At 50.8% G+C, this 22,268-nt stretch overlaps 12 protein-coding genes across 12 annotated transcripts; 7 read left to right on the top strand and 5 right to left on the bottom strand.

Moving 5' to 3' along the window:
• Positions 1–183: 183 nt before the first annotated feature.
• N7473_007487 (putative cell polarity protein) lies at positions 184–2,859 on the top strand (the record flags this gene model as incomplete). Its single annotated transcript, XM_057153427.1, has 2 exons — positions 184–2,394; positions 2,458–2,859. 2 exons carry the CDS (start codon positions 184–186, stop codon positions 2,857–2,859), a joined length of 2,613 nt encoding a protein of 870 aa, XP_057007765.1.
• Positions 2,860–3,561: 702 nt separating this feature from the next.
• On the bottom strand, positions 3,562–4,639 carry N7473_007486 (glycosyltransferase family 8 protein; the record flags this gene model as incomplete). The annotated part of the gene is made up of 3 exons (XM_057153426.1): positions 3,562–4,045; positions 4,109–4,544; positions 4,603–4,639. The coding sequence occupies 3 exons, from the start codon at positions 4,637–4,639 to the stop codon at positions 3,562–3,564; spliced, it is 957 nt and encodes a 318-aa protein (XP_057007764.1).
• An 800-nt stretch (positions 4,640–5,439) lies between these two features.
• Positions 5,440–7,166, top strand: cyp4 (peptidyl-prolyl cis-trans isomerase). The gene is made up of 5 exons (XM_057153425.1): positions 5,440–5,617; positions 5,905–6,103; positions 6,329–6,498; positions 6,606–6,712; positions 6,784–7,166. The coding sequence occupies exons 2-5, from the start codon at positions 5,947–5,949 to the stop codon at positions 6,968–6,970; spliced, it is 621 nt and encodes a 206-aa protein (XP_057007763.1). The 5' UTR covers positions 5,440–5,617; positions 5,905–5,946; the 3' UTR covers positions 6,971–7,166.
• Positions 7,167–7,600: 434 nt separating this feature from the next.
• On the top strand, positions 7,601–8,258 carry N7473_007484 (uncharacterized protein; the record flags this gene model as incomplete). Its single annotated transcript, XM_057153424.1, has 4 exons — positions 7,601–7,615; positions 7,665–7,793; positions 7,916–8,067; positions 8,123–8,258. The coding sequence occupies 4 exons, from the start codon at positions 7,601–7,603 to the stop codon at positions 8,256–8,258; spliced, it is 432 nt and encodes a 143-aa protein (XP_057007762.1).
• Positions 8,259–9,679: 1,421 nt separating this feature from the next.
• Positions 9,680–11,744, top strand: N7473_007483 (fungal specific transcription factor domain-containing protein; the record flags this gene model as incomplete). The annotated part of the gene is made up of 3 exons (XM_057153423.1): positions 9,680–9,851; positions 9,879–10,702; positions 10,773–11,744. 3 exons carry the CDS (start codon positions 9,680–9,682, stop codon positions 11,742–11,744), a joined length of 1,968 nt encoding a protein of 655 aa, XP_057007761.1.
• Positions 11,745–11,874: 130 nt separating this feature from the next.
• On the bottom strand, positions 11,875–12,823 carry N7473_007482 (high-affinity Cu transporter CTR3; the record flags this gene model as incomplete). Its single annotated transcript, XM_057153422.1, has 4 exons — positions 11,875–11,911; positions 12,004–12,577; positions 12,648–12,678; positions 12,743–12,823. The coding sequence occupies 4 exons, from the start codon at positions 12,821–12,823 to the stop codon at positions 11,875–11,877; spliced, it is 723 nt and encodes a 240-aa protein (XP_057007760.1).
• Positions 12,824–13,362: 539 nt separating this feature from the next.
• On the bottom strand, positions 13,363–14,260 carry N7473_007481 (exosome non-catalytic core subunit SKI6; the record flags this gene model as incomplete). Its single annotated transcript, XM_057153421.1, has 2 exons — positions 13,363–13,870; positions 13,965–14,260. 2 exons carry the CDS (start codon positions 14,258–14,260, stop codon positions 13,363–13,365), a joined length of 804 nt encoding a protein of 267 aa, XP_057007759.1.
• A 396-nt stretch (positions 14,261–14,656) lies between these two features.
• On the top strand, positions 14,657–17,784 carry N7473_007480 (putative DNA excision repair protein (Rad26L); the record flags this gene model as incomplete). The annotated part of the gene is made up of 2 exons (XM_057153420.1): positions 14,657–14,753; positions 14,810–17,784. The coding sequence occupies 2 exons, from the start codon at positions 14,657–14,659 to the stop codon at positions 17,782–17,784; spliced, it is 3,072 nt and encodes a 1,023-aa protein (XP_057007758.1).
• Positions 17,785–18,146: 362 nt separating this feature from the next.
• On the bottom strand, positions 18,147–19,034 carry ssuA (RNA polymerase II subunit A C-terminal domain phosphatase; the record flags this gene model as incomplete). The annotated part of the gene is made up of 1 exon (XM_057153419.1): positions 18,147–19,034. The coding sequence occupies one exon, from the start codon at positions 19,032–19,034 to the stop codon at positions 18,147–18,149; it is 888 nt and encodes a 295-aa protein (XP_057007757.1).
• Positions 19,035–19,172: 138 nt separating this feature from the next.
• Positions 19,173–19,650, bottom strand: N7473_007478 (uncharacterized protein; the record flags this gene model as incomplete). Its single annotated transcript, XM_057153418.1, has 2 exons — positions 19,173–19,214; positions 19,426–19,650. The coding sequence occupies 2 exons, from the start codon at positions 19,648–19,650 to the stop codon at positions 19,173–19,175; spliced, it is 267 nt and encodes an 88-aa protein (XP_057007756.1).
• Positions 19,651–19,700: 50 nt separating this feature from the next.
• On the top strand, positions 19,701–20,533 carry N7473_007477 (nicotinamidase; the record flags this gene model as incomplete). Its single annotated transcript, XM_057153417.1, has 2 exons — positions 19,701–19,781; positions 19,874–20,533. 2 exons carry the CDS (start codon positions 19,701–19,703, stop codon positions 20,531–20,533), a joined length of 741 nt encoding a protein of 246 aa, XP_057007755.1.
• A 384-nt stretch (positions 20,534–20,917) lies between these two features.
• Positions 20,918–21,920, top strand: N7473_007476 (GIG1 family protein; the record flags this gene model as incomplete). The annotated part of the gene is made up of 3 exons (XM_057153416.1): positions 20,918–21,197; positions 21,293–21,475; positions 21,559–21,920. The coding sequence occupies 3 exons, from the start codon at positions 20,918–20,920 to the stop codon at positions 21,918–21,920; spliced, it is 825 nt and encodes a 274-aa protein (XP_057007754.1).
• Between the last annotated feature and the right edge of the window lie 348 nt (positions 21,921–22,268).

Genomic DNA, 22,268 nt, shown 5'->3' with positions numbered 1-22,268 from the left:
GAGGAGAGACAACTACTGTGGACCACGACCGTGTGCAGTGACGACGGTAGAGGCGTTCAACGGTTGTGTGACCCAACCTCCTTGCAAGAACCCGGAGAAAGGATCCGACATTCTCCTTTCGCGATCATCGAATAATCCTCACCTCGGCCGGAGGAGCCAACTTGCATTCCCTGCGGCCCTGATATGAATGGCCATTCCGGAGCCATGTCGCCTGTCTCCGTTGATGGCAGCGACTGGTCCGGCCTCAACCAGTATCAAAAGTCGGACCCGCCCTTCTCGCCGACAGTTTCCTCACGAGGCAATCTAGCCACGCCTCCAACCTCCGGCGGTCCCAGCGCTCCTTTGAGTCCCAGCAGCATTGGACCTCCCGGCAGCGGCAATCCTTCACCACCCAGTTCGGTAGCCGCACGATCCAGCGTCGGTACACTCGGCGGCGATGGCCAGCGCGATGGTGGCCGACGAGGCCGACAGATGGAGGAGATTCTGCACCAACACTATGTGACTTTGAGACGGTTTCTCGATGCCTCGATGCGCGAGGACCGGTTGAACGGCCGATCGAACAAAGCCCGTGACAAGCTTCTCCGACTTTCCGCTACCCAGTTCCATGAATTGAGTACCGACGTCTACGATGAATTGGTTCGTCGCCAGCAGGCTATGCCTCCGCCAGGTCGACCTCCCCGTCCCGACGTGCCTTCCTTCCTTCCTCCCCGCAAAGACTTTCACGAGAAGCGCAACCACGCCCGGCAGAAGCTCGCCTCCCTTCAACATCTACGTTTCCGAGACCTAGCGACCGACGTGTTTTGCGAGTTGGAGCGTCGGTTCCCGCACTTTACTGGCCGCGGGCGGCCACCCCCTCCTGGTGCCAGAAGGTCCCAGTCGCGGGGTCCTCCTCAGATGGGCCGGGGCTATCCTTCTGGTGGTCCTCCTGGCAGCCCATTCCCGCCGCGACAGGGTTCTCTCGGGGGTCCACCAGCAGGGATGAATGGAGATGGGCCGTTCCCGCGAGCTTTCCAGAGTAACACCATGGTCCCTAATAAGAGTACGATGGTGGAGGATAGTGATGATATGGGAGGGGACGACGACGATGACGCTCGAAGTGATGCTTTTGCTCTGGATGCTGTCCTGAGCAGACGGGGTACTACGACGACCCTCGGGGACAGTGAGCGAAGACTGCTACTGGAGAGCCAGTCGCAAGTCTCGGCACTGCAAGACAAGGTTGAAAAATTGGAGGAACAGCTTCGCGCGAAGGACGAGGAGATTGCTCGATCGTCAGACGCAGACCAATCTGCGATCAGCCACAGCGAACGTCAGGAATGGGAAGATTTGCGACAGGATCTGGAAAGCAAGGTTTCCAAGGCAGAGGATTTGAACAGCTCGCTCCAGCTGGAGCTTGATAGGGTACGGGCGGACCACGACAACATGGAACGCGAGCTTCGCAATCAGCTTGAAGAAGCTAGTCAGAGTGCAACAGATTCTGCCCTGGAAGCTCGCTATTCTGAATTGGAGACCAAGCATCAGAGCCTGCAAGTGGAGCTGCTGCAGCAGCAGCAAGTCACTGCAGAGGTCCGTCGCGAGGCCTCTGCGTTCCTCATGGAGATGAAGACCCTCACTGCCCAGAGCCATTCGAATTGGGAGCGTGAAGAGCAGTTGTCCACGGATGTTCATAGGCTCGAATCTGAGCTGAACGAGTGGAAGAACCGTTATGCCAAGGCGAAATCCCAGTTGCGTCAGCTTCGCACATCGTCTGGCGGCTTTGCTGATCATCGACCTGATGCTAGGAACATCATGGCGCAGGAGCACGAACTTGTGCAGCCTGATGGCGTGGTCAAGGACATCCATGTTACCAAGTTCCAGATGTCGATTGACGAGTTGCTCCGCATCGCTCGCTTCGAGGATCCCCAGCAGGTGTCACACCAAGTCAAGTCTGTAATTGTGGCTGTTCGTCATATGATTCAAGATGTGGACCTCGCTCCCCCTCCGATTGATGGCACGGCTACTCTTCGCATCAAGGCCAAGGGTCGCGTGGCTGCCACTGCCAACAACATGATTACTGCCGCTCGTAACTTTGCTACCTCCAGCGGTTTGTCGCCAGTTTCTCTGTTGGATGCAGCTGCCTCGCATCTTTGTACTGCTGTCGTTGAATTGATTCGCGCTGTTAAGATCCAGGCATCACCTGCTGATGGACTGGAGGAGGATGACGAGGATCTCTCGCAGGAGAAGTTCCCGGACTACTTCAGCACCACGGCTAGCCAGAGGCGGCAGAGCAACAATTCCGAGTATAGCGTTTTGAGTCCTCCTGATCAGTCACACCCTGCGATGCAGAGTGGCCTGACGAATGGCAATGGATATAACTACGGGGCTCCTCAAGGGGACCACGAGCTCCAGGAGCTAAAGGTAAAATTCCGTTCGCCGATTTAACTCTCATCTGGATAATTACTGACTCGTTCTATCTTACAGTTATACGTTGAGGACCAGACTGATAGCATGGTCCAATCCATCCAGGCTCTGGTAGCTAGCATCCGCGCCGAGCACGGCATGGACACGGTCCAGACATACGTTTCTGCCATCGGAGACATCGTCGCAAACGTGGTCTCTTCCACAGAGAACATGATCCACGACCGTAGCGGCGATGCTGCCTTGCGCGAGGCATCCGAGCAAGTGATCCATAACCTGGATCAATGCCGCGACCGCTTGATGCGTATCGCCGCCGAGGGACATGATGTAACCAGCCCCGAGCACCTACGCGAGATCACCAACCAGCTACCACCTATTGCCTTCGAAACAGCCCGTCATGCCCAGGACCTCGTCCAGCGTCTGGAATTGTTAGCACAAGGAGACCACGATGACGACTTCCGGTGATGATTCACTTCCCTTCTACAAAACCTTCAGCATTTGACACCTCTCGTCTTTTTTTTCAATTCTCTCTCTCATAAACGAGCGCCGTGCTAATCGCACAGCCCCTTTGCATCTACCTTGCCACTTCTCTTTCTCAAACATATCATTTGGCACACTTTATTCAACTTCTTCCTCTTTTCTTCGTTTTTATTTCTGTCTCTTGCTTTTAAGCGACTATCATCTGTGGCAACAAGCCGACAATGTCGAAATGATGTCCTGATATGTGTGGCATAGTCGTCAACCTGGATTTGTGGCGGTTATGTGACTTTTTTCCTTTTATTTTCCTGGTCTTTGGTTATGGGAGATAGTACTGTAATCTTATCATCATGATTTATATCATTTTTAGATTTTTTGGGTTTTTGATGTTGGGAGTGGAATGAGATGTGTAGAGTATATTGTTGCCTTTGCGGAGGATCTCGTTGAATGTGGCTATGCCAGGTGTCATGTATCGAGAGACTTTACCAGTCGTTTTCTCCTGCCCTCAGAAGGAAGGAGATCGACAACATGAAGCTGCTACTTCCTAGAGAAGACATAGTAGACAAGACATATTAGTGAAGCTTCTGAAAAAGGTAATTACATTCGTTAAACAGGATACAATAACGTTTGACAAGTCTAAATACCACCATTGGTCACAGCCCTCTGTCCAGAGCCCTCAACTCCCTCAACCTAGAACTGATCCTTCAGACCTTTCCCCTCTTCCACCTTCAACCGCTCTTCATTCAAATCAATCCACCAAGCATGGGACGGATCCTGGCTCTTCTGAGAATCATCCTCGCCCTTCTGCTTAGCCGCCCATTCATCCCACGGCTTCGGACTAAGAATATAATGCACATTCTTAACATTCTCATCCCGCCAAATCGCATCATGAACACCCTTCCACCGCAGAGTCTTCAGCGCATTGTAAATATACGGGATAGCAACCCATCGACCGTGAAAGACATCGCCCAGGAGCGATTGATCGGCGAAATCATAGCTCGACGCCGTGGAAGAAGCGAGCTGCGCACTGATCTTGTCATAGGTTCCTTGGGAGGGATTCACTACCTGCAGACCACCGTTGGGAATACCCAAGCCCGCGGTTGACGGAGCACCGACCGTCTGCGCGGTGACGGGGTCATCGTGCTGGCTGGTAAAGGCGCAATTGGCCGGGATCCTGTCACAGCGTTAGTATACCATTCATTCAACACATCAGAATCTGGAAGCTAGTTCATCATACCAATCCTTGGGATAATGGGCCTTCTGCAACGGATTACAAACACAAGCATGACTCGCGGCAAAAACCCGATCTCCCGTCCCCGCCAACTCAGGCGCATCCAGTTCGAGATCCATCAGTTCATCCATATTCTGGAGCGCGACCATGTCGCTATCCAGCTGGACGACGCGGTCATACTCGACGAGCGAGAACGGGGTCAATTTGCTCCAGCAGTCGTAGAAACGCACGTCATTGGCGTAATCCTTTGAGACTGACGGGAGCAAGTAGGGCACGTGTCGTTTTAGGATTCCCCTCGCATCGAGGGCGGCGTGGCCCTCTGCTGGGAAGGAGTCTGTGTAGAGGGCTATGAGGGGATACTTGGAGTTGACCTTTTTGAGAGAGTAGTCTAGGGTTAAGAGGCCGGATAGATAGTCTGTGTTGGTGATGAGGGTGGTCCAGACTGGGGATGTTTGTTAGTGGTTTAGCTAGTTGTTGATTTCTGGGGGAGTGATGCATACCTTTTGGACCACCGAGTGGTTGAGCTTGGTCCGCCATGATTGTGAGTGTCGCGGTGAGGTTGTGTCTGTCTGATGGTGGGTTGGTCACTTCAATTGGTCGGTCACGTAACACTCAGACTTGCTGACGAAGACAGGATTTGTGTTTACTCAAGGAACTGATTGAGTTGCAATGTTGATTGTAAATTTGGAGGGGCACCGTGGCCCCTCCGGAACCTTCAGCCTGCCCACATCGGGATTGGGATCGGATCGGTGGGAAGGCGGTAGAACGTGTTCGTGATTGCGGTGAGCCACTTTCATCATCGTAGACCCTTTAGGAGTAAGCAAGATTACATGGTTCTTCATGAGTCTTTACGATCTGGACTTTTTTTTACCGCGGGTGTCTACATTATCAAAGACTCTCGGTTCTAATGGAGAAAACTAGCTAGTCACTGACCGCTCCTAGGTATCTTTGCTGATCCCCGGACCGAACCAAGGTTGCAGCTCATATGGTGACCACCAAAGCTACGCTATCTCGTGATATTAGATGAAAACTCCCAGAAATTCCACTATCAATACATACTGCAGTCTCGGCAAAGATGTTACATGTTGTAGATGATAAGAAGAGAGCGGTTTCTGCTGTATTTACCTTAACCGTAATTGAATGTTTACTCAAGGTTCTAAATGGGAACGAGGCAAGGGACTAGTCATACTGGTCTAGAGAGAAATCAATCGCAATCAGGACGAAAAATACAATATTTTAGCACCCATGGTCTATCAATCAAGTAATGGCTGTTGATCTACTCCGTACAGTACTAAAACCTAGCACTCCCTAGATTGTACGGAGCACTCCGCAAGGACCATCTCCATTCTCTCCATTCTCTCCATTCTCCATTATTCTCCAGTTCCGGCCGTGGCGGAAGGGCGTTCCCGGGATTATGTAATCGTGAAGCTTTGGGAGCTTTTTCACGACGAGCTTCCAATTTTTCCCCCTAAAGCTTCGAGTCTTTGCGACCTTTATCATCTGTACATTAAATTGGTACGTGAATCTCTTTTATACAGTTAAGGGAGACCATTGAGGTCCTCTTTGGGTCTCTCTGGGTCTTTTTCTCCAGGGCTTCTGTCGCCCGGAGGTCATGGATGTTTGTCCTGGTCCTCCCTTGCGATGACTTCAAGATGGGGATGACACCTCAGGCTGTCAGGCCACAAGGCTACGAGGCCACCAAATGTTACCCCTCGGCGTCCCATTTCCGCATTTAGTTTCTTCTTCTTTCTTGCGTCTCTGGTCTAAGTGGCTCCTCGCAGCAGTAACTAATCCGCTTGCAGCCCGGCACCCGAGTTGTCCCGCTCCGCCCTCTGCCCCTCACCATGTTTTGCCGCCTCAAGTCAACCCCACTCTCCCTCTTTTCTTCTTCTTGCTCCTTCCATCCTTTTGCCTACCGATCATTCACATCATCCGCAATCATGTCCGGAAACACCAAGGCTTTCTTCGAGGTCCAGTACGCCCCTGTGGGCTCCAGCACCCGTAAGTTTCATTCTTTTCCCTCCCTTCAATGCCATACCTGTTCCTCGCGGTTTGAGAGATGGCCGGGTTGATGGAGGGGTACCAACTCTTTGACCCCTCCATATCCCTACACAACCATCCCCTCCAGCCTTCAATTGAGCCCGTTCATCCCATTTCATCTCCATGAGAGTCTCTATTACGATGACCAGCCTTGCCATTGACCCTGATGCTGACTTCCTCTTCTAGCCAAGGTTGGCCGCATCAACTTCACCCTCTACGAGGCTGATGTCCCCAAGACCGCCAAGAACTTCCGTGAGCTCTGCAAGCTCCCCGAGGGTCAGGGCTACAAGGGCTCCGGCTTCCACCGTATCATCCCCCAGTTCATGCTGCAGGGTGGTGACTTCACCCGCCACAACGTGAGTTCCCTAGGGTCCTGTGTTGCTGTTGCTACCTCGTCAGCTTTCCCTTGAGGGAAATGACCTTGTTCCATGGACTCCTCACTAACTCCCATCTTCCGGAATAGGGCACCGGTGGTCGCTCCATCTACGGCGAGAAGTTCCCCGATGAGAACTTCAAGTTCAAGCACAGCCGCCCCGGCCTCCTGTCCATGGCCAACGCTGGCCCCAACACGTAAGTCTCTACTGGCCTTTAAGTTTTCACCTGGATTGTTACTAACGGTGGGTCTTTTTTCTCTTCTACAGCAACGGCTCCCAGTTCTTCATCACCACCGTTGTCACCTCTTGGCTCGATGGCAAGCACGTCGTCTTCGGCGAGGTCGCCGATGACGCTTCCATGCAGGTCGTGAAGGAGCTCGAGGCCCTCGGCTCCTCCTCCGGCTCTGTCCGCTCCGCTACCAAGCCCACCATCGTCAACTGCGGTGAGGCTTAAACTACTCGATCTTTCATGATTTGAGTTGAGTTTTGGTGGCAGAGTCCCTTCTTTCAGCGTGGGGTCTCCCTCAACGAAAAATAGTGGGGGCGGGCTGGATTGGCCGTTCTTGGTGGCTTTCCCTTTTTGCGCGGTGTGATCTAGACAGTCTACCAAGCTAGTCATGCATGCTCCCCAATGTAGGGAATCCCAACTATTTTTATTCCTTGTAGCTCTCGTAGAGTATTCGATTGTGTTGGTCTATTCGTTGAAGCTCCCTTCAATTGTAAGACTCGGATCGAGGAGGAGGGGTAACGTCGGATTCAAGTTTGGAAAAAAGTGGGGCACTTTTAGCAGACATTGTACGGAGTAGATCATCAATTCTTGATGCTATAAAGGAGGAAGACAATCCTTCAACTAGTAAATATCTTGTGTCTTTTTGGGTTTGCGATGCATTTCGGTCAGTATTCTGCGAATGACGTGACCATCAACGGGGTCCCAGGCTTCCTTCCATCTGTACTACAAAGTTATACTTTATGCCTCCCTCTTTCATCAGTCTTACCCACACATATTCACTTCCAGCTTTTAAGCCCAACATCCTATCTCTGTCTCTACCTTCTTTAAATCTCAACAATATCGTCGTCCTTCACCATGGCTTATTCCCCGGTTGACTCACAGGAACGCGCTCGACTGAGAGAGATGTACAAGCAAGCAGTACGATCCCTCGATCACTAGCTCCATTCTCGGTCCAAACCCGCGTATACTCACACTGGGCTTGCCCAATTCCGAGTATCCATCCAACCCATCGATCCAGAGGATCACAACTTCACCGATTCCGAAGCCTGTCTCTTCCAACCACTCCCAGAGAAAGAGCTTAACACATACAAACTCGACAAAAAATTACCTTAATTAGGATGAACTTCGCTGCATGACTCAGTTCAAAACACTTTTTATGACATCCCACAGGATGTCCCGGAGAGTGTCAAGTCGTGGCTGAGAGCTGGTCAAATTGTAGACTATCTTGACATCTTCGTGTCAAACTCCGAGAGGAAGATCGGGAGATCGAGATCGAGATCGAGATTCTCAATAACAGACCGTTCACATTGGGATAATATCAAGTGAGTTTTGCCGTGTTCTATGCTTGATTAATTATCAGTCGCTAATTGCTAGCAGGGCCGAGGACTCTTTCTGCGACACTCCAACAGGAATGCTATCCGGTATTACAGTTGGGCATTCAAAGCCCCAGGATCTTCCGACATGGCACACTGATTCCACTCATCAATGGCTTGACGATTTTGAGGATCCGTAGACTACTCGTTCTCATATCAAACTTACATCTCTTAAGGGTGTAACGACTAACGAAAATGAGCTACTCCATGGCGAGTTAGTCCCTATTGCAAACGCCCTCTACTGCCGCCTCGAACAGCCAGAGTTTGAGAATACCTCGCTCTTCCGGGTACTCGTCATTTCGCTCCTTGGGCCAAGGCATGGACGTCTCCTACAGGCTACATTTGATAATTCTGGTACCTTGCTTGTCCGATGCTTGCCGATCTAGAATCTTTTGAATAGTGATGAGAAGATGATGCTTTTCGTTTGCTATAACAATTACAACCCCCGAAGTGGTCTAAATCGAGCCTGTTGTAGTTGGTGGGCGATCGCTGTCTTCTATATGAGAGAATCAAACACTTAATTGGAGAAGGTCTCTTCCTGTGCAAGAAAGATGGATAACTGTCAAATTGATGACCGCAAAGTATCACATCATCTCAGGGCAACGCAAAGTCTTCTCGTTGGTCAGTTTTGTGGTTGGTGCAACAGATCTCTGCGGCGGTTGAGAACGAAGGCCATGCTTGTAACCTCAAACAGCCGGAACCAATTGATCTCCAGGAAGTTTTTAGCGCGATGAGCGTTCAATCATTCCAGGCTGGCTGCGTATAGTCGTCAATGATAGGAACAACCCGCTGCAGCCTTCTGTTTCACTTTCTCTGGGACGGGACTTGAGGAAATAGAGCTCGATGGGAAACTGCGACTCGGTTGAGATCGACAGCACCTACTAACCGAGCTCTTCACAATCATGAATCAATATATTATACATCGGATCAAGTTACCTCGGCTACTCTAGAAAGCCTGATAAGGTGTTACAAAAGCAATTAATTTAGAGCACATACCCAAACGGGACGTGGAAAGCCAACCCGCAAAAATAGTAGGTCTTTCCGACGACCCCGCCGATGGGTATCAACACGAATACTTATTCAAGCTTCAATCGAGGTTAACCTGTTTTGACACGTCTTTCGAAACCTCTTTCTACATCTCCGGGCACCTTGCGTCATCCTCTTACTTTCATAATTTCAGTAATAATCCGTGGTATAAAGTCATTGTCTGCTTCCTCAAATCTGCACTCGATTCGGTGAACAATGATTCTTTTCCTCGACATCCGGTAGACGTACCAAGAATACCAAATCTCGCAGTGCCATAAAACTTAGCCCGTAGGAGCATGTCTATGCGTTGCTAACTCAAAGGACTGGGTTGGTTGAAATATGATCTGACCAATTATATCCGGCTCGGAATCGCATCCCTTTTTGGGAGTGATAACAACTGCATTACGAGCGAGCAACCCCCTCAACAAGAGAAGCAGCTACTCGACTTTCTCTCTTTCTCTGAATGACAAGGAATCTTTTACCAATTTCAAGAGCTCAACCTGTATGCATCTATAGCCACATCGATCTCTCTACTATGTTTTCACCATCCACATTACATGATCAGTCAATTCGACTAGCACAGCCGTCAGATTCGGGCCCAAAGTGCTTGGACCAACAGTTCACATTAACATTTATCGACAGTAAGCAAGGTGTTCGCAGACTAAGTGCCGAAAACGCAGCAAAGCATCGGCAAGCGATCTTCACAGGTGAATATCCTCTTCATCCTTAAATAGTACACCTAACACGACTATACACAGACACAGAACGTCAACGCATGAGCAACGAAGTTATCGAATCAGTCCCCGATCACAATCCTACGCAAGCGCTCCTTGACCTTGAAAGATTCGATCATTGTTCGGATGTGACAACGCCATTCTCATTTTTCCATGGACCCTTTGGTGTCTCGAGGCTATCCCGAGTCATCGAAACGGATGTTCCAGATCTGGATACCGACGAAACCACTCCTTCACCCAGAGATTGGCTGGCCGAACTCGATGAGATACTTGGACAAGAAGAGGAGATCGATCTATTTTCTAGTCTTCTCGACGTCTCCAACGATCTACCAGTCGACGAGTCATGGCTACTCGAATTGATTTCACCAGTCACAGAACCAATCGAAGTAGTCAGCGATAGCCCCCGGTCACAAATTGTTTCCCATCCTTCCCTCTTCAATGACAATCATGAAGCATGGTCTATTCTGTCATACTACAAAGACAGGATAGTACATTTAATCTCCCCCTTAGGCCATGGCCAAGAAGGCGCTTGGCTAAGCTTGATGATGCCGTACGCAGTCAATACACTGGGCGAGCTTACGATGAGTGGGAGCGCAAATCATGCTCGGCTGGCTTTATTGAATGCACTACTCAGTACAAGTGCTTTTCATTTAGGTCAAAACTCAGTTATGCGTATTGACCACTGGATCAAGATGGGAAATTCATATTTGCAGAAAGCTGAGAGTCATTTCATGAAATGCGTGGAAGAGAATCGCATTCCAGGCGTCAAGAAGAACAAGTATAAGGAGATTCTTATGGCGATACTGAGTCTTTCCTCTGCTTATGTATGTTATTCACCCTTTCCTACATTGATACCGATGGGAAGTCGAAACTGATAAGAATCTCGAACTGCAGATGTTAAATGGAGATTCAGACAAGCGTCGATCATGCCTAGTGCAAGCAGAGAAATTCATCTCAATCCACGGGTTCGGAAAGTCAACAATCTCCCAGAAACGAAGATCCCTTCATCATTGCTACGCATACATGCGCATCATGGCCGAAACTACATGCATCGCCGACGGGTTAAGCGAAAGGCTTGCCAATACCAGTATATCTACAGAAGAGGATGCACCCAGCGCAGAATTCCGAATCAGTTCCGATATCATTTTCTCCGATAATATTCTGGCCGAGGAGAAGGATCCCAGTGTGGCACAACGGGACCTTCATCTGGCTATTCCTGGCCGTTGGAGCTTAACACTTTTTCCGGAGATGTACGGTGTCGCAGAGAGTTTTCTTATGCTCCTGTCGCAGGTGATCCGACTTGCCAACGAGCGGGACTTTTCCATGCTATATCAGAGTACGAGTGGCGGCCTTAACCTCAGAGACTTCTGGTTGCGGGCTAAGACGCTGGAGAAGGGAATCAACATCCTTTCATCATCGTGCACGTCAGGATTTACATACGACTATGACTCTGAGAGGGAAGCAGATAATCCGAGAGCTCAAGCGATGTACACTGCCCTTCTTATTTTCTTCCACCGGCGAATATACGACCTTGATGCTACTATGCTCCAGCGAGAAGTCAATTCTGTGTGCTCATTCCTCACGAGCATTCAGCAGGACGAAGCTGGCCAGAGCGGCGAAAGTATGGCTACACTGATATGGCCTGCATTTATCGCTGCATGCGAAGCGGTGGACTTGAACTCTCAAGCATTTTTCTCGCGGTGGTTCGATACTTGTTTTACAGCAACTGGACTTGTGAATGCGTCTGTGGCTAAATCCATCATTGAGACGATATGGGCTAAGAGACAGGAAACTGGCCTGAATAGCAACATGTATACCTGGCCAGAAGTGTTGAGAGCGAAGAAGATAAGGCTGATGTGTACCTAAATGATGCCCAAACAAATATCGAATGTTCAATACTTCCATATTATGAAGCCCTTTCCTGATTCATTTCTTCAGCAAGTTGTCTTTCCGTCGGTGTGCCATCAGGATGACCGAAGCGTGGAGTTGGTCAAGTTCAGCCACAGCACTTGGTGACTTGGCATGCATCGTTTCTGTAAGAGTGTGAAACCTTGATTAGCAGATTTCCATCTGGAAGCCTTCGGTTGTAAAGGACGGCAGCAGGAGAGAGACGAAGACAACTTACTCCTTGGACAGAGACAGAGGCTCCCACGAGAAGATGAGAGCACCCAGGAACGCTCCGATGAAGATGCAGATGATGATGTAGCCATTGTAATACATCGCCAAGAGCATGATGAAGTACGCCACGGCAAACTGAACCATGTGGAATAGCGCGCGAATCACTTGCTCAAATGGAGAAGGACGATATGGTGGAAGAGTATCATAGTTCTTGTGACCGGCCACATCGCCATCAACCGAGTTCACACCTTCCGGAGCCACAGACGTAACATCGTTTGAACCGACGAACTTTGCATTCGAGGACTCCATACCAGGCCCAGTAGTGATCGGGTCGTCATTTTGTGGACAATTGCAAGGGCAATCTCGGTTGTTGTCGTTGGAAGCCGTTCCTTTTTTCTGTGCTTGCTTGGCCAGGGTCATGGAGTACTTCTGTTGCAGGCGAGCTCGGCGCAGGATAAACGCATCATACTCACGGCCCATGCGACGGAGGAACTCCAAGCAAAGAACGAGAAGGATGGTGCCGATGCAGGAGCCTGCGAACATGCCACGAGAACGGATATGCCAGGTGCTGGACAGGAAGCCTATACACCCAAGACTAGTTAGTATCAAGCTGCAGCGTTGACTGGGACGAAGGAGAAGACAACATCTTACAGGCATCAATAGTGTACCAGTTCCAGAGCATCTGCCAGTTTTCCATTAGTCTCGTCCCAAGACAGATCTAATGAATGGCATGATAGTATACAAACCGAGATTCGGCAGCTCATGTCCATACCCTCCATGCTGGGCATGGTCGGCATCGGGCTCGCGCTTGACGCGTTTGATGCCATGGTTGGCATACTCATAGAGCCGGTATTCATGGCTCCCAAAGCACTGGGAATTGTGGTCATCGTCATGGACTCCATCGAAGCGACTTGAGAGGTCAAATTGATATTTGGAGAAGCCGAAGGATGAAAGCGGAGGGTTGTGCAAGGGACGACGATGTCTCCAGTTTTCGCTGATCGTGTCGCGGTTGTACAAAGAAGCAGAAAGACGAAGACGAGGGGAGGAGAGAAGAAGGGAAGAGGTAGGACGAGAAGAAATTTGGAGAAACAAAAATCAGGCGTTCACAAGCTCGATTGCCCTTTCTGGGCGAGTGAGCACATTTCCAACCTTCCGATGGAAACCGCCGATGGATTGGGAAACGAGCACAATTGAGCAAATTCCTACACTTTGCCCAATGTGGAACTAAACAAACTCCTATTTTTTGCAATCCAAAATATCCAATATTCAATATTCAGTATTCAACATGCAGGAACTCAACATTGGGAAATCTCCTCAACACCAAATGAACGCCAAAAAGTGCATGGGTATCAGGTTCTTATCGTATTCAGGCCCGACTTGACCCTTTGATCACTCCCTCCAACAGTTCTCGGATCTGGTTGCACCCGTCAATACCCACGGCCAACATCGTGTCGATATAGGTACAGTGCAGCTTCGAGTCCATAGTCAATACAGCCACCTTCATTTCTCCCTCCTCCTCGTCCATGTTGTTCTCCCCCACAGGTACACAGGTCGTAGTACCCACGGTCAATACAGGTAGTTCCTGCTCTTCGGGAAGCGACAAATCGAGCAACGGGTCGAGCTCATCATTTCGAGGGTCCCGCGGTGTGGATGCGCTGCCACTCATGCCAGCTGTGCAGCTGGTGAGAAGACCGGGCATGGGAATACCGGCGTCCACGAGGGCCAGGGTGCAGGCGTTGATCGCCGCAGCGAGTAGAGATCCATCGGCAGAGAGAACAGAGACATGAATGCTTATCGTGCTGTGCGGGTAGAGGTAGGTGTGCAGGTGCGATTGGAAGGCTGAGCGTAGGGTTGTTGCGATTCTCGAAGATTGTCTGCCAACCGGTGGATTAGCACTCAATGGCTCCAATAAATCCATGGCGAGCATAAATATAGCAAAAGGCTCCCCATTCAAGGTTCTGATCTTACTTGTCACTTCCTCCAGCCCTCCGCTTGCGATCCACGCCAGCAAACCCAGCGACGTTCACGTCCACCTCGACGATGGCACCCGCGCCGCCTGCAGCACCACTGGCATCACCACGACGACCTTCGGCCGGACCATGAACGGAACACATAATCGATGTATTACCCATGGACAAGTATGAAGAGCCGGAGCTGGCGGGGTTGGTCGAGATCTGCGCTTGGATGAGGCGCAACTCATTCCAGCGGCGACCATCAAGGCGCAGCTTGGTCAAAGGATACGTTGTGGATGTATCGAGAGGCATTTTGTCGGGTTAGATCGGGTAGAGATGTAAGAGGTATTAGAAAGCGAGGGTATGCCTCAAAGAGCAAGCTCGTCAGGTGCTCTGTCCGCAGGTCTAATGGTGGGATGCAAATTAGTCCACAATGGTCAAGTCTGAGATCGGGGGCCAACGTTCCCGGGAAACTCACGTCGCTTAAATTATCCCAGTAGACTAGGAGTAAAATAAGACTCAATTGAAAGAGCTTTGGGGGTGTGTAGAGGAGTAGTTTGGTCTGCGGAGAGGAATTGATCGGACAGCTTTTTTTCTCGGCGATCGGGAATGACATCGCCCACCTTTCTCCGCCTTTGCGGCCTGGACCTTCAATAACTTGCGCGCTTTCACAACTCTTGAGCGACAACGATCGGCTATGCAGTGGATATGGGGGAGATTAATGCTGAGATCGAGGTCATCAACATCGTATCAGATGATGATGACCTGGAAGTGACAGCCTATCTGGGCGCAAGCACCAACTACAGTACGTGCTATGCGAAGAATGCGCGCGCGACATGCAGCTCACAACGACATCAATAGATAGGAACTCGACCACTTTGAAACACGAAGAACGTACGAATACCCCCAGCCGTGCACTAGTTCCTACCGCTACAAAACCAGAAGCTTTCGACACACCGTCTCGCATATTATCGAGCACACCGGTCAAGATCCAAGAAGAGAGCGACGATGACTTCAATGATGGCGAGGCAGCATATAAAAAGTTCAAAGAGCGCAAGTCGCTCAAGCGCCGGCAGAGTGCGGCTGCCACTCGGAGAGCAAAGATGCCAAAGAAAGAACACCGGGACCAGAAAATGGTCGGTCTCGTCAAGCAAGAACGCACACCAGCACGGCCAAAGAGGCCCTTGAGAGACTACGGCGAGGTCTCATCCGAGGATGAGTTGATGGAATACACTCTTCCAAGCTATCTGAAAAAGCGGAGGGCTCATTTCGATCGCGAGCATGGTGACCTCAACGAGTACGGTCTTAGGCTGCCGCCTTCTTACGACGATGTCGACTTCTCCGATGATGAGCGCCTTGAACATCTGCAAGAAAGGCCATCCTTCCCAGACAGAAAGCCCGCCAGAGAATATAAGGATATTACACTGCCGTATTCTCTGGGTCTGATTCCCGCTCCGATTGCACAGTGGTTGCGCTCATATCAAGTTGAAGGAGTCGCTTTCATGCACGAACTGTTCGTCTATCAGAAGGGCGGTATTCTCGGCGATGACATGGGTCTGGGAAAGACCATCCAAGTGATTGCTTTTCTGACTGCCGCCTACGGCAAGACTGGCGATGAGCGAGATTCGAAACGGATGCGAAAAATGCGGAGATCAGGCGACAGGACATGGTATCCTCGCACGCTGATTATCTGCCCTGGAACGCTGATCTCAAACTGGATGTCTGAGCTTCAGCGCTGGGGTTGGTGGCATGTAGACGTTTACCATGGCAGCAACAAGGATATTGCCCTCCATGCTGCCAAATCAGGCCGCGTGGAGATTTTGATCACTACTTACACCACGTATGTGAACAACAAGGGTTCTGTGAACATGGTCGAATGGGACTGTGTAATCGCAGACGAATGCCACAAGATCAAGGAGCGAAAGTCCGAAACAACGCAAGGCATGAACGAGATCAATGCACTCTGCCGAATCGGCCTTACTGGCACGGCTATTCAGAATCGCTATGAGGAGCTGTGGACTCTTTTGAATTGGACAAACCCCGGCGTTGTTGGGCCAGTGACAACCTGGAAAGCGCAAATCGCAGAGCCGTTGAAGATTGGACAATCACACGATGCCACCTTAAACCAACTTAGCAAGGCTCGAAGAACAGCCAAAAAGCTCGTGGAAAACCTACTTCCGCAATTCTTCCTACGTCGCATGAAGACTTTGATCGCGGATCAGCTACCCAAAAAGAGTGATAGGGTAGTCTTTTGTCCTCTGACATGGACACAAGCAGAAGCCTACGAGAACTTTTTGGACAGCGATATAGTGACTACGATCAGGTATTCCACTGAACCTTGTGATTGTGGCTCAGGAAAGAAAAGAGGATGGTGTTGCCACAAGCTGGTCCCTGGCACGGACAAGACATGGCAATCATACGTCTTCCCTGCTATCGCGGTCCTTCAGAAGCTCAGCAACCATCTAGCTATCTTGATTCCTCAAGGAAACGATTCGATTGAGAAACAGGAAAAGGAGAAAGAGATGCTGCAAATAGCATTGCCCGATCAATGGGAAGACCTATACCGTTCCCGAGACTCGATCGTCAACTACGCAAACCCCGAGTTCTGCGGAAAGTGGAAAGTCTTGCGCAAGCTGCTTAGGTGGTGGCATGCGAACGGCGATAAGGTCCTTGTTTTCTCACATAGTGTGCGCCTGTTGAAAATGCTGCAAATGTTGTTCAACCACACCAGCTACAACGTGAGCTACCTGGATGGATCCATGAAGTACGAAGACCGTGCAAAGGCCGTGGACGAGTTCAACTCCGACCCTAATCAATTTGTCTTCCTCATCTCCACCAAGGCTGGCGGCGTTGGATTGAACATTACATCGGCCAACAAGGTTGTCGTCGTCGATCCGAACTGGAATCCGGCATATGATCTACAAGCACAAGACCGAGCCTATCGCATCGGACAGGTTCGTGACGTGGAGGTCTTCCGACTTGTCTCTGTCGGTACTATCGAGGAGATTGTGTACGCCCGACAAATCTACAAACAGCAGCAAGCCGAGATCGGCTACACCGCCAGTTCCGAGCGCCGCTACTTCAAGGGTGTCCAAGAAAAGTCCGACCAAAAGGGCGAGATCTTTGGTATGCAGAATCTCTTCGCCTATCAGCATGACAACGTCGTACTTCGCGACATCGTCAACAAGACCAACGTTGCCGAAAGCCGGGCCGGCGTCCAAGTCATGGACTTTGAGGTTAAAGAAGATGACGACACAGACTTCACCGGCGAGAGAAGTGTCAAAGCCGAGGACGAAGCAATGAGTCAAATAGCAGCCATGGTCCGCGGCGAGACCGACGCCGAAAGACCCAAGCCTGAAACCACGCCCAGCCATGACCCGATTCAAGCCATTCTCGCCGGGGCCGGCGTGGAATACACTCATCTCAACAACGAAGTCATCGGCTCATCCCGCGTCGAAGAACGACTCAGCCGACGCGCAGAGCAAGTCACCAATGATCCCAACGCAGATTTCCAGATCTTCGAGGCTTCTCAGAACGCTGATGGCGGCGAGGACCCCTTTGCGGAACCGCGACATCAACCTGCGCCACCGTCTGTATTCCGGGGTCCGGAGGGGCAAATCGTTCGGTTCAAGTATAACCCTCCTGAGGATGTGAAGCGTCGGCAGTTCTGTAGCATGGCGCGGCGGTTTGGGTATGCAGACGCAACTGAGTTTGCGCTTGTGGTGGAGAATATGACGCAGGCTCAACGGAGAGAGTATCTTGATAAGTGGTATCAGGAGCGGAGGAATGTGGTGCTTTCCCAGGAGGAGAAGGTACTAATCAAGGGTGAGAAATGAGGTTGCTTCAATTCTCGATCTGTTGTTTCTTGTGCATTTTGTTTTCTATTTTTATGGCTCTCTCGATGGAGAGCTCCATGGCTGGCGTTGGAAGGATGATACCCCATACGGATTTGCTTTATGATTCACTCGGAATGCCTTGTACAGACAAATACAACCTACTATCAATCAACTCGGGCAGAATGGCTAGACAAGGAGCATTACGTAACGCCGTTCTTCGATTCATAGTTCAGTATCAATATCTAGTATAGCATTTCAGACACAACAGGCGTGCTCGATCTCAAACCACAACACACAAAACCCGAGCATCCGCAAACAGTGAAAGGGGGGTATCAGAAAAAAGACCGCGAGGCTGCTCAAGGCTACAACCAAGCCAGAGTCCACAACGCCGGCAGATTAGGATGTTTCTCTTGCCACTCCGCCAGAATCTCCGGAACACTCTCATCAAAGCTCAAGCGCGCGGCACCACTCCCATTCTCCCATCCCGCAGCCCCATGCACCTTCCGCTGCTTCATGGCAGACTCATTCAGACGATTCGCCAGATCCAGAATCGCGTTTCCACCGACCAGCGCTTCCTCGTGGTTATCCTTGATATCGACATTGAACACATGAACGGGGCGATTGAGCGTGTTGCCCTTATTCATCAGGTCGTCCACGACAGCATCCCAACAGCGCTCTTCACAAGTGATAATCACATCGACGACACCACCCTCAGTCCCCAACGCACCCTTATCACCCTTGGAGATGTGATCGAGACGAGGCAAACCAGGCACCCAATCCTGGAACCGCTCAGGACCCCATTTCAAATTGCGGTTGCGGTCCAGCATGTTCAGGATGCCGTTGTTGCGGTACAGTCGGGGATCTTTTTCTTCCAGTTCCTCGTACATCTGGTTGTAGGAGGTCGTGTTGAAGCTGTACACGTTTGGCTGCGTGATGGATGGACCGGGCAGACGGACCAGCGAGCCCGTGCCGAAGGAGATCACGGGAAACGCGGTTGGTGCGGTGGACAGGCGGAGATGCGCTTCCATGGAGCGGTTGTTGTTGGATGCACAGACCGTGCAGAACTTTAGCTTCCATGAGTCGGCGGGTGTGTCGGGGTTGTCTCCAGTGGCGACGGCCGTGGCCGTGTCCACGGCTTCAGTGGTGGAAGTCATCTCTGATAATGTGGACTCGGGTGGTGGGGGAGGAGGGGGAGGAAGATTTTGAGGAGTGGTGGTTCCGGTGTTTACACGAGGGTCGTAGGCCGCCATGGTGGGCGGGGAGATTATATGGAGAAAGAGGGAGAGAAATGTAGAGAGAGAAGAAAAAATGGTAGAGTAGTACTAAGAGGAGGGGGGATGGGGGTTGAGCCTGGTAGCTAGTAGGAGCTCCGTAGGCGAAGGGGATAATCAGGGAGGTTTGAAGATGAGTTTACGAGTTCCTGGTATTGACTAAAAGGGCAATGAGTATTAGCATTGGGTCCTAGAATGTCGAATTGAATCGAGACGGCATGAGAGGTGAATGGGAGAGAAATGAGGTTCAGAAAAAAAGCGTATAAAGAGTTTGTCCGCATAGCCAAAGGCTCAGACAGCTCCAATAAATAAGATTCATCATGTAGGGTGTAAATGGGAATAAGAAAGTATGAGTTACTACATCACGTACCTTGCAACTACCGTTCATTATCCAGAGATCAATTGAGTCGATGTTTTCATTGGGGCCGTAGCCCTTGAAAGGAAGAGAAGAGAAAGAAGAAAGAAGGCAGGTTCCCGTGGGTTTTAGCGTGACTGCTGACTCAGCCGGACGGAGCTCCAGGGCATCCAGCCCAGCTTTAAATTGCTTGGCTCTTGGCTCATCCTCAGCTCTCAAGCTCTCTTGTCTCTCCAACATTCAATACTGGTCACCTCAACAGTATCCAAGTTTCCCTAACTACTTTCGTCATGGAATTCAAAGGCAGTGACAGGGGCCCATTTGTGCCCGCTCTGATCATAGTGGATATGCAGGAAGACTTCTGTCCACCCGTGAGTCTACGGAGATAACTGACCATATAGCTCTCTCGAAAGCTCGGACATGCTGATGTGCAACTGGCTACGATGCTTCGCGGACCAAACAGAATGGATCTCTCGCCGTTCAAGATGGCCGAACCCTTGCCCCACTGATCAACGATCTCCTCTCCCAGCCTGGCTTCGTGACGCGTATCGCAACTCAAGATTACCACCCCGCAGACCACATTTCCTTCGCCAGCAACCATCCCCCGCCGAATAACCGTCCCTTTGAATCATTCATCGAAATGAAGAACCCCGCGCCTGATAGGAAGACGGAATCCAAGCCGCAGCAGCTCTGGCCGGTACATTGCGTGGCCGGGAGTCCTGGCGCTGAGATGATTCCGGAGATTGATGCCGGTCGCATTGATCTGTTCGTTCAGAAGGGGAAGCACTCGCAGGTCGAGATGTATTCTGCTTTTGCGGATGCCTTTGGGAATCTGGACCCTGCGGTGACGTCGCAATCGGTTAATGTGGATATTGCATCGGTGCTCGAGAAGAAAGGGGTCACGGATGTGTTTGTTGTCGGGTTGGCTGGGGATTACTGCGTGAAATGTACTGCTATCGATGCGTTCAAGGCTGGATTCCGAAGCTGGCTTATTGAAGAGGGGACTAAGTGTGTGATGCCTGATAATTGGGGGAAGGCCAAAGAGGAGCTTCGAGTTGCGGGAGTCTCGGTCATTCATGCTGACGATCCCATTGTGAAGAAGCTGGCGGTAGCAGTGGCATAGATCCCACGATAGTGTTTATTGTTCTCTCAGAGTAGCCTTTAGCAATTGATTCCCTTTTTCATCTTATATCTGGATTGGTCATAGGCTCCATTCCAGCGCGAAGCACCTTCTCCATGCGGAGTATGCGTTCGTGTCTTCGCCACCGGGTGGATTCCGGTGGATGAAATTGGCCCCGATGATCGACATCAAAATAAAACGGTCCGGGGATTTATTTCAGGAACACTCTCCCCCTTGTCCTCCTTGGCCTTTCGATCCTCTCCAGCACTACTGCAGGGTGACGTCGCTCCTTGAATGGTCGACCATACCCGTCCTACGAATCCGGTCACACAAGAACAAGCAACCCGTTCATACCCAGTCTCCTTACCAGATAGCACAGCACATACAATGCCTCATTCAACGACTTTGTCGATACCTGCAGCCACAATTACCTTGCTGGATGAGAAACTGACCGATGCCGACGCCGATACGCCCGCGCGCTTCCTGCACGACCACGGCATCACCGCGGAGACTCTCCCTTTTTGGCTAGTGAATGTACCCCGGTCGCAATGGACGAGCGAGTGTCCGGCCTTTCTACGAGACCAACCGCCCAAGAACGTGCAATGCCTCGCCACGCCCGATAGCCACTATCGGCGACAGAGCTGGGAGGAAGTGCAGGAGATCACCAGTTGAGTGGAGCTCGTTTCACCTGTCGTGTATTGGCGATGGGGCCAAGGTTACAGGTCATAGTACAGGCTGTGCTGACAGGTTGGCATTCTACAGGAACGAACCGAATTGATCGATTTCAACGTGTTCCGAGCGAACTGCGGAAATATTTGGAATATATGGCCCAGATCAAAACCGAGTACGGATCGGTGATGCGGTTCGTTGTGAAGGAGAGGTTGTGTTGGGGTGATGGAAGTCCCGACGGCTTGCGGCCCCGAGGAGGTCCATTTGAATACGCCGGTAAGGAAATATTTGTTCTTGTTTTTTAGGCGCCAAGATTAAGTGCCCCGAGATCATGCCGGCTTTATTAATGTTGTTTGAAGGGTCGCTGGCTAACGTATACGAGGATACGACGTATATAGAAGACATTCGGATTCTATACAATGACTGGCCATACGGGATCGATACGGATATCATCCACTTGGTGGTCTGGACCAAATTTGAGCTTCCCGATGACCCCGCCACGGGCGATCTGACAGCAGAGGCGCGAGAGGCGATCGAACGATACGTGCAGGCCACTTTTTGTTCGCGAGTGGCGCCTGAGCAGGTCGTCTGGTTCAGGAACTGGAAGTCTCTCAAGTCGGTCCATGCCCTTGAACACTTCCACGTCATGCTCCATCGACCGGATAGGGCATTTGTGCGGGAGATCACGAATGGAGATGTACCGCTGATCGAACGGATATGAGAGTGATTTTGGTATTCGGTACTTCCTACCTGGATCTTGGATGCTGGATGCTGGATGCTGGATACTGGATACCTTGGTGCCTAGGCTAAAGTGGTATTTGGTCATCTCAAGTTCTCAACTGGATGGTCCCGACTCCGGCAGTTATGAACAGACAAGCTTGAACAAGTCTTGAACCAAATCGACCAAGTGGACCACCCTGCAGGCAACTGCACTCTGCAACGATACTCCCCGACCTGCGTGTGTTGTTGAATCGTCGATACATCGAATCTCCCCCACTCTGCCAAGGCCGTGCCCCCCTCATGGTGACGATCATAGAGGGTGTTGAAGGAAAAAAGAGGGGAAACTTCT

The sequence above is a fragment of the Penicillium subrubescens genome (genome assembly GCF_028828155.1).
Source record: "Penicillium subrubescens strain IBT 31985 chromosome Unknown utg000005l_segment0_segment0, whole genome shotgun sequence".
Taxonomy (NCBI): Eukaryota; Fungi; Ascomycota; class Eurotiomycetes; order Eurotiales; family Aspergillaceae; genus Penicillium; species Penicillium subrubescens.
This window is presented reverse-complemented; position numbering and strand designations above follow the sequence as displayed.

Bases quoted from the DNA above. Each gene is read 5' to 3' on its own strand.
- cyp4 (XM_057153425.1), top strand. From the start codon at position 5,947: ATGTTTTGCCGCCTCAAGTCAACCCCACTCTCCCTCTTTTCTTCTTCT. The intron at 6,104-6,328 runs GTAAGTTTCATT...TTCCTCTTCTAG, and splicing joins CCCTGTGGGCTCCAGCACCC to CCAAGGTTGGCCGCATCAAC. The intron at 6,713-6,783 runs GTAAGTCTCTAC...TCTCTTCTACAG, and splicing joins GCCAACGCTGGCCCCAACAC to CAACGGCTCCCAGTTCTTCA.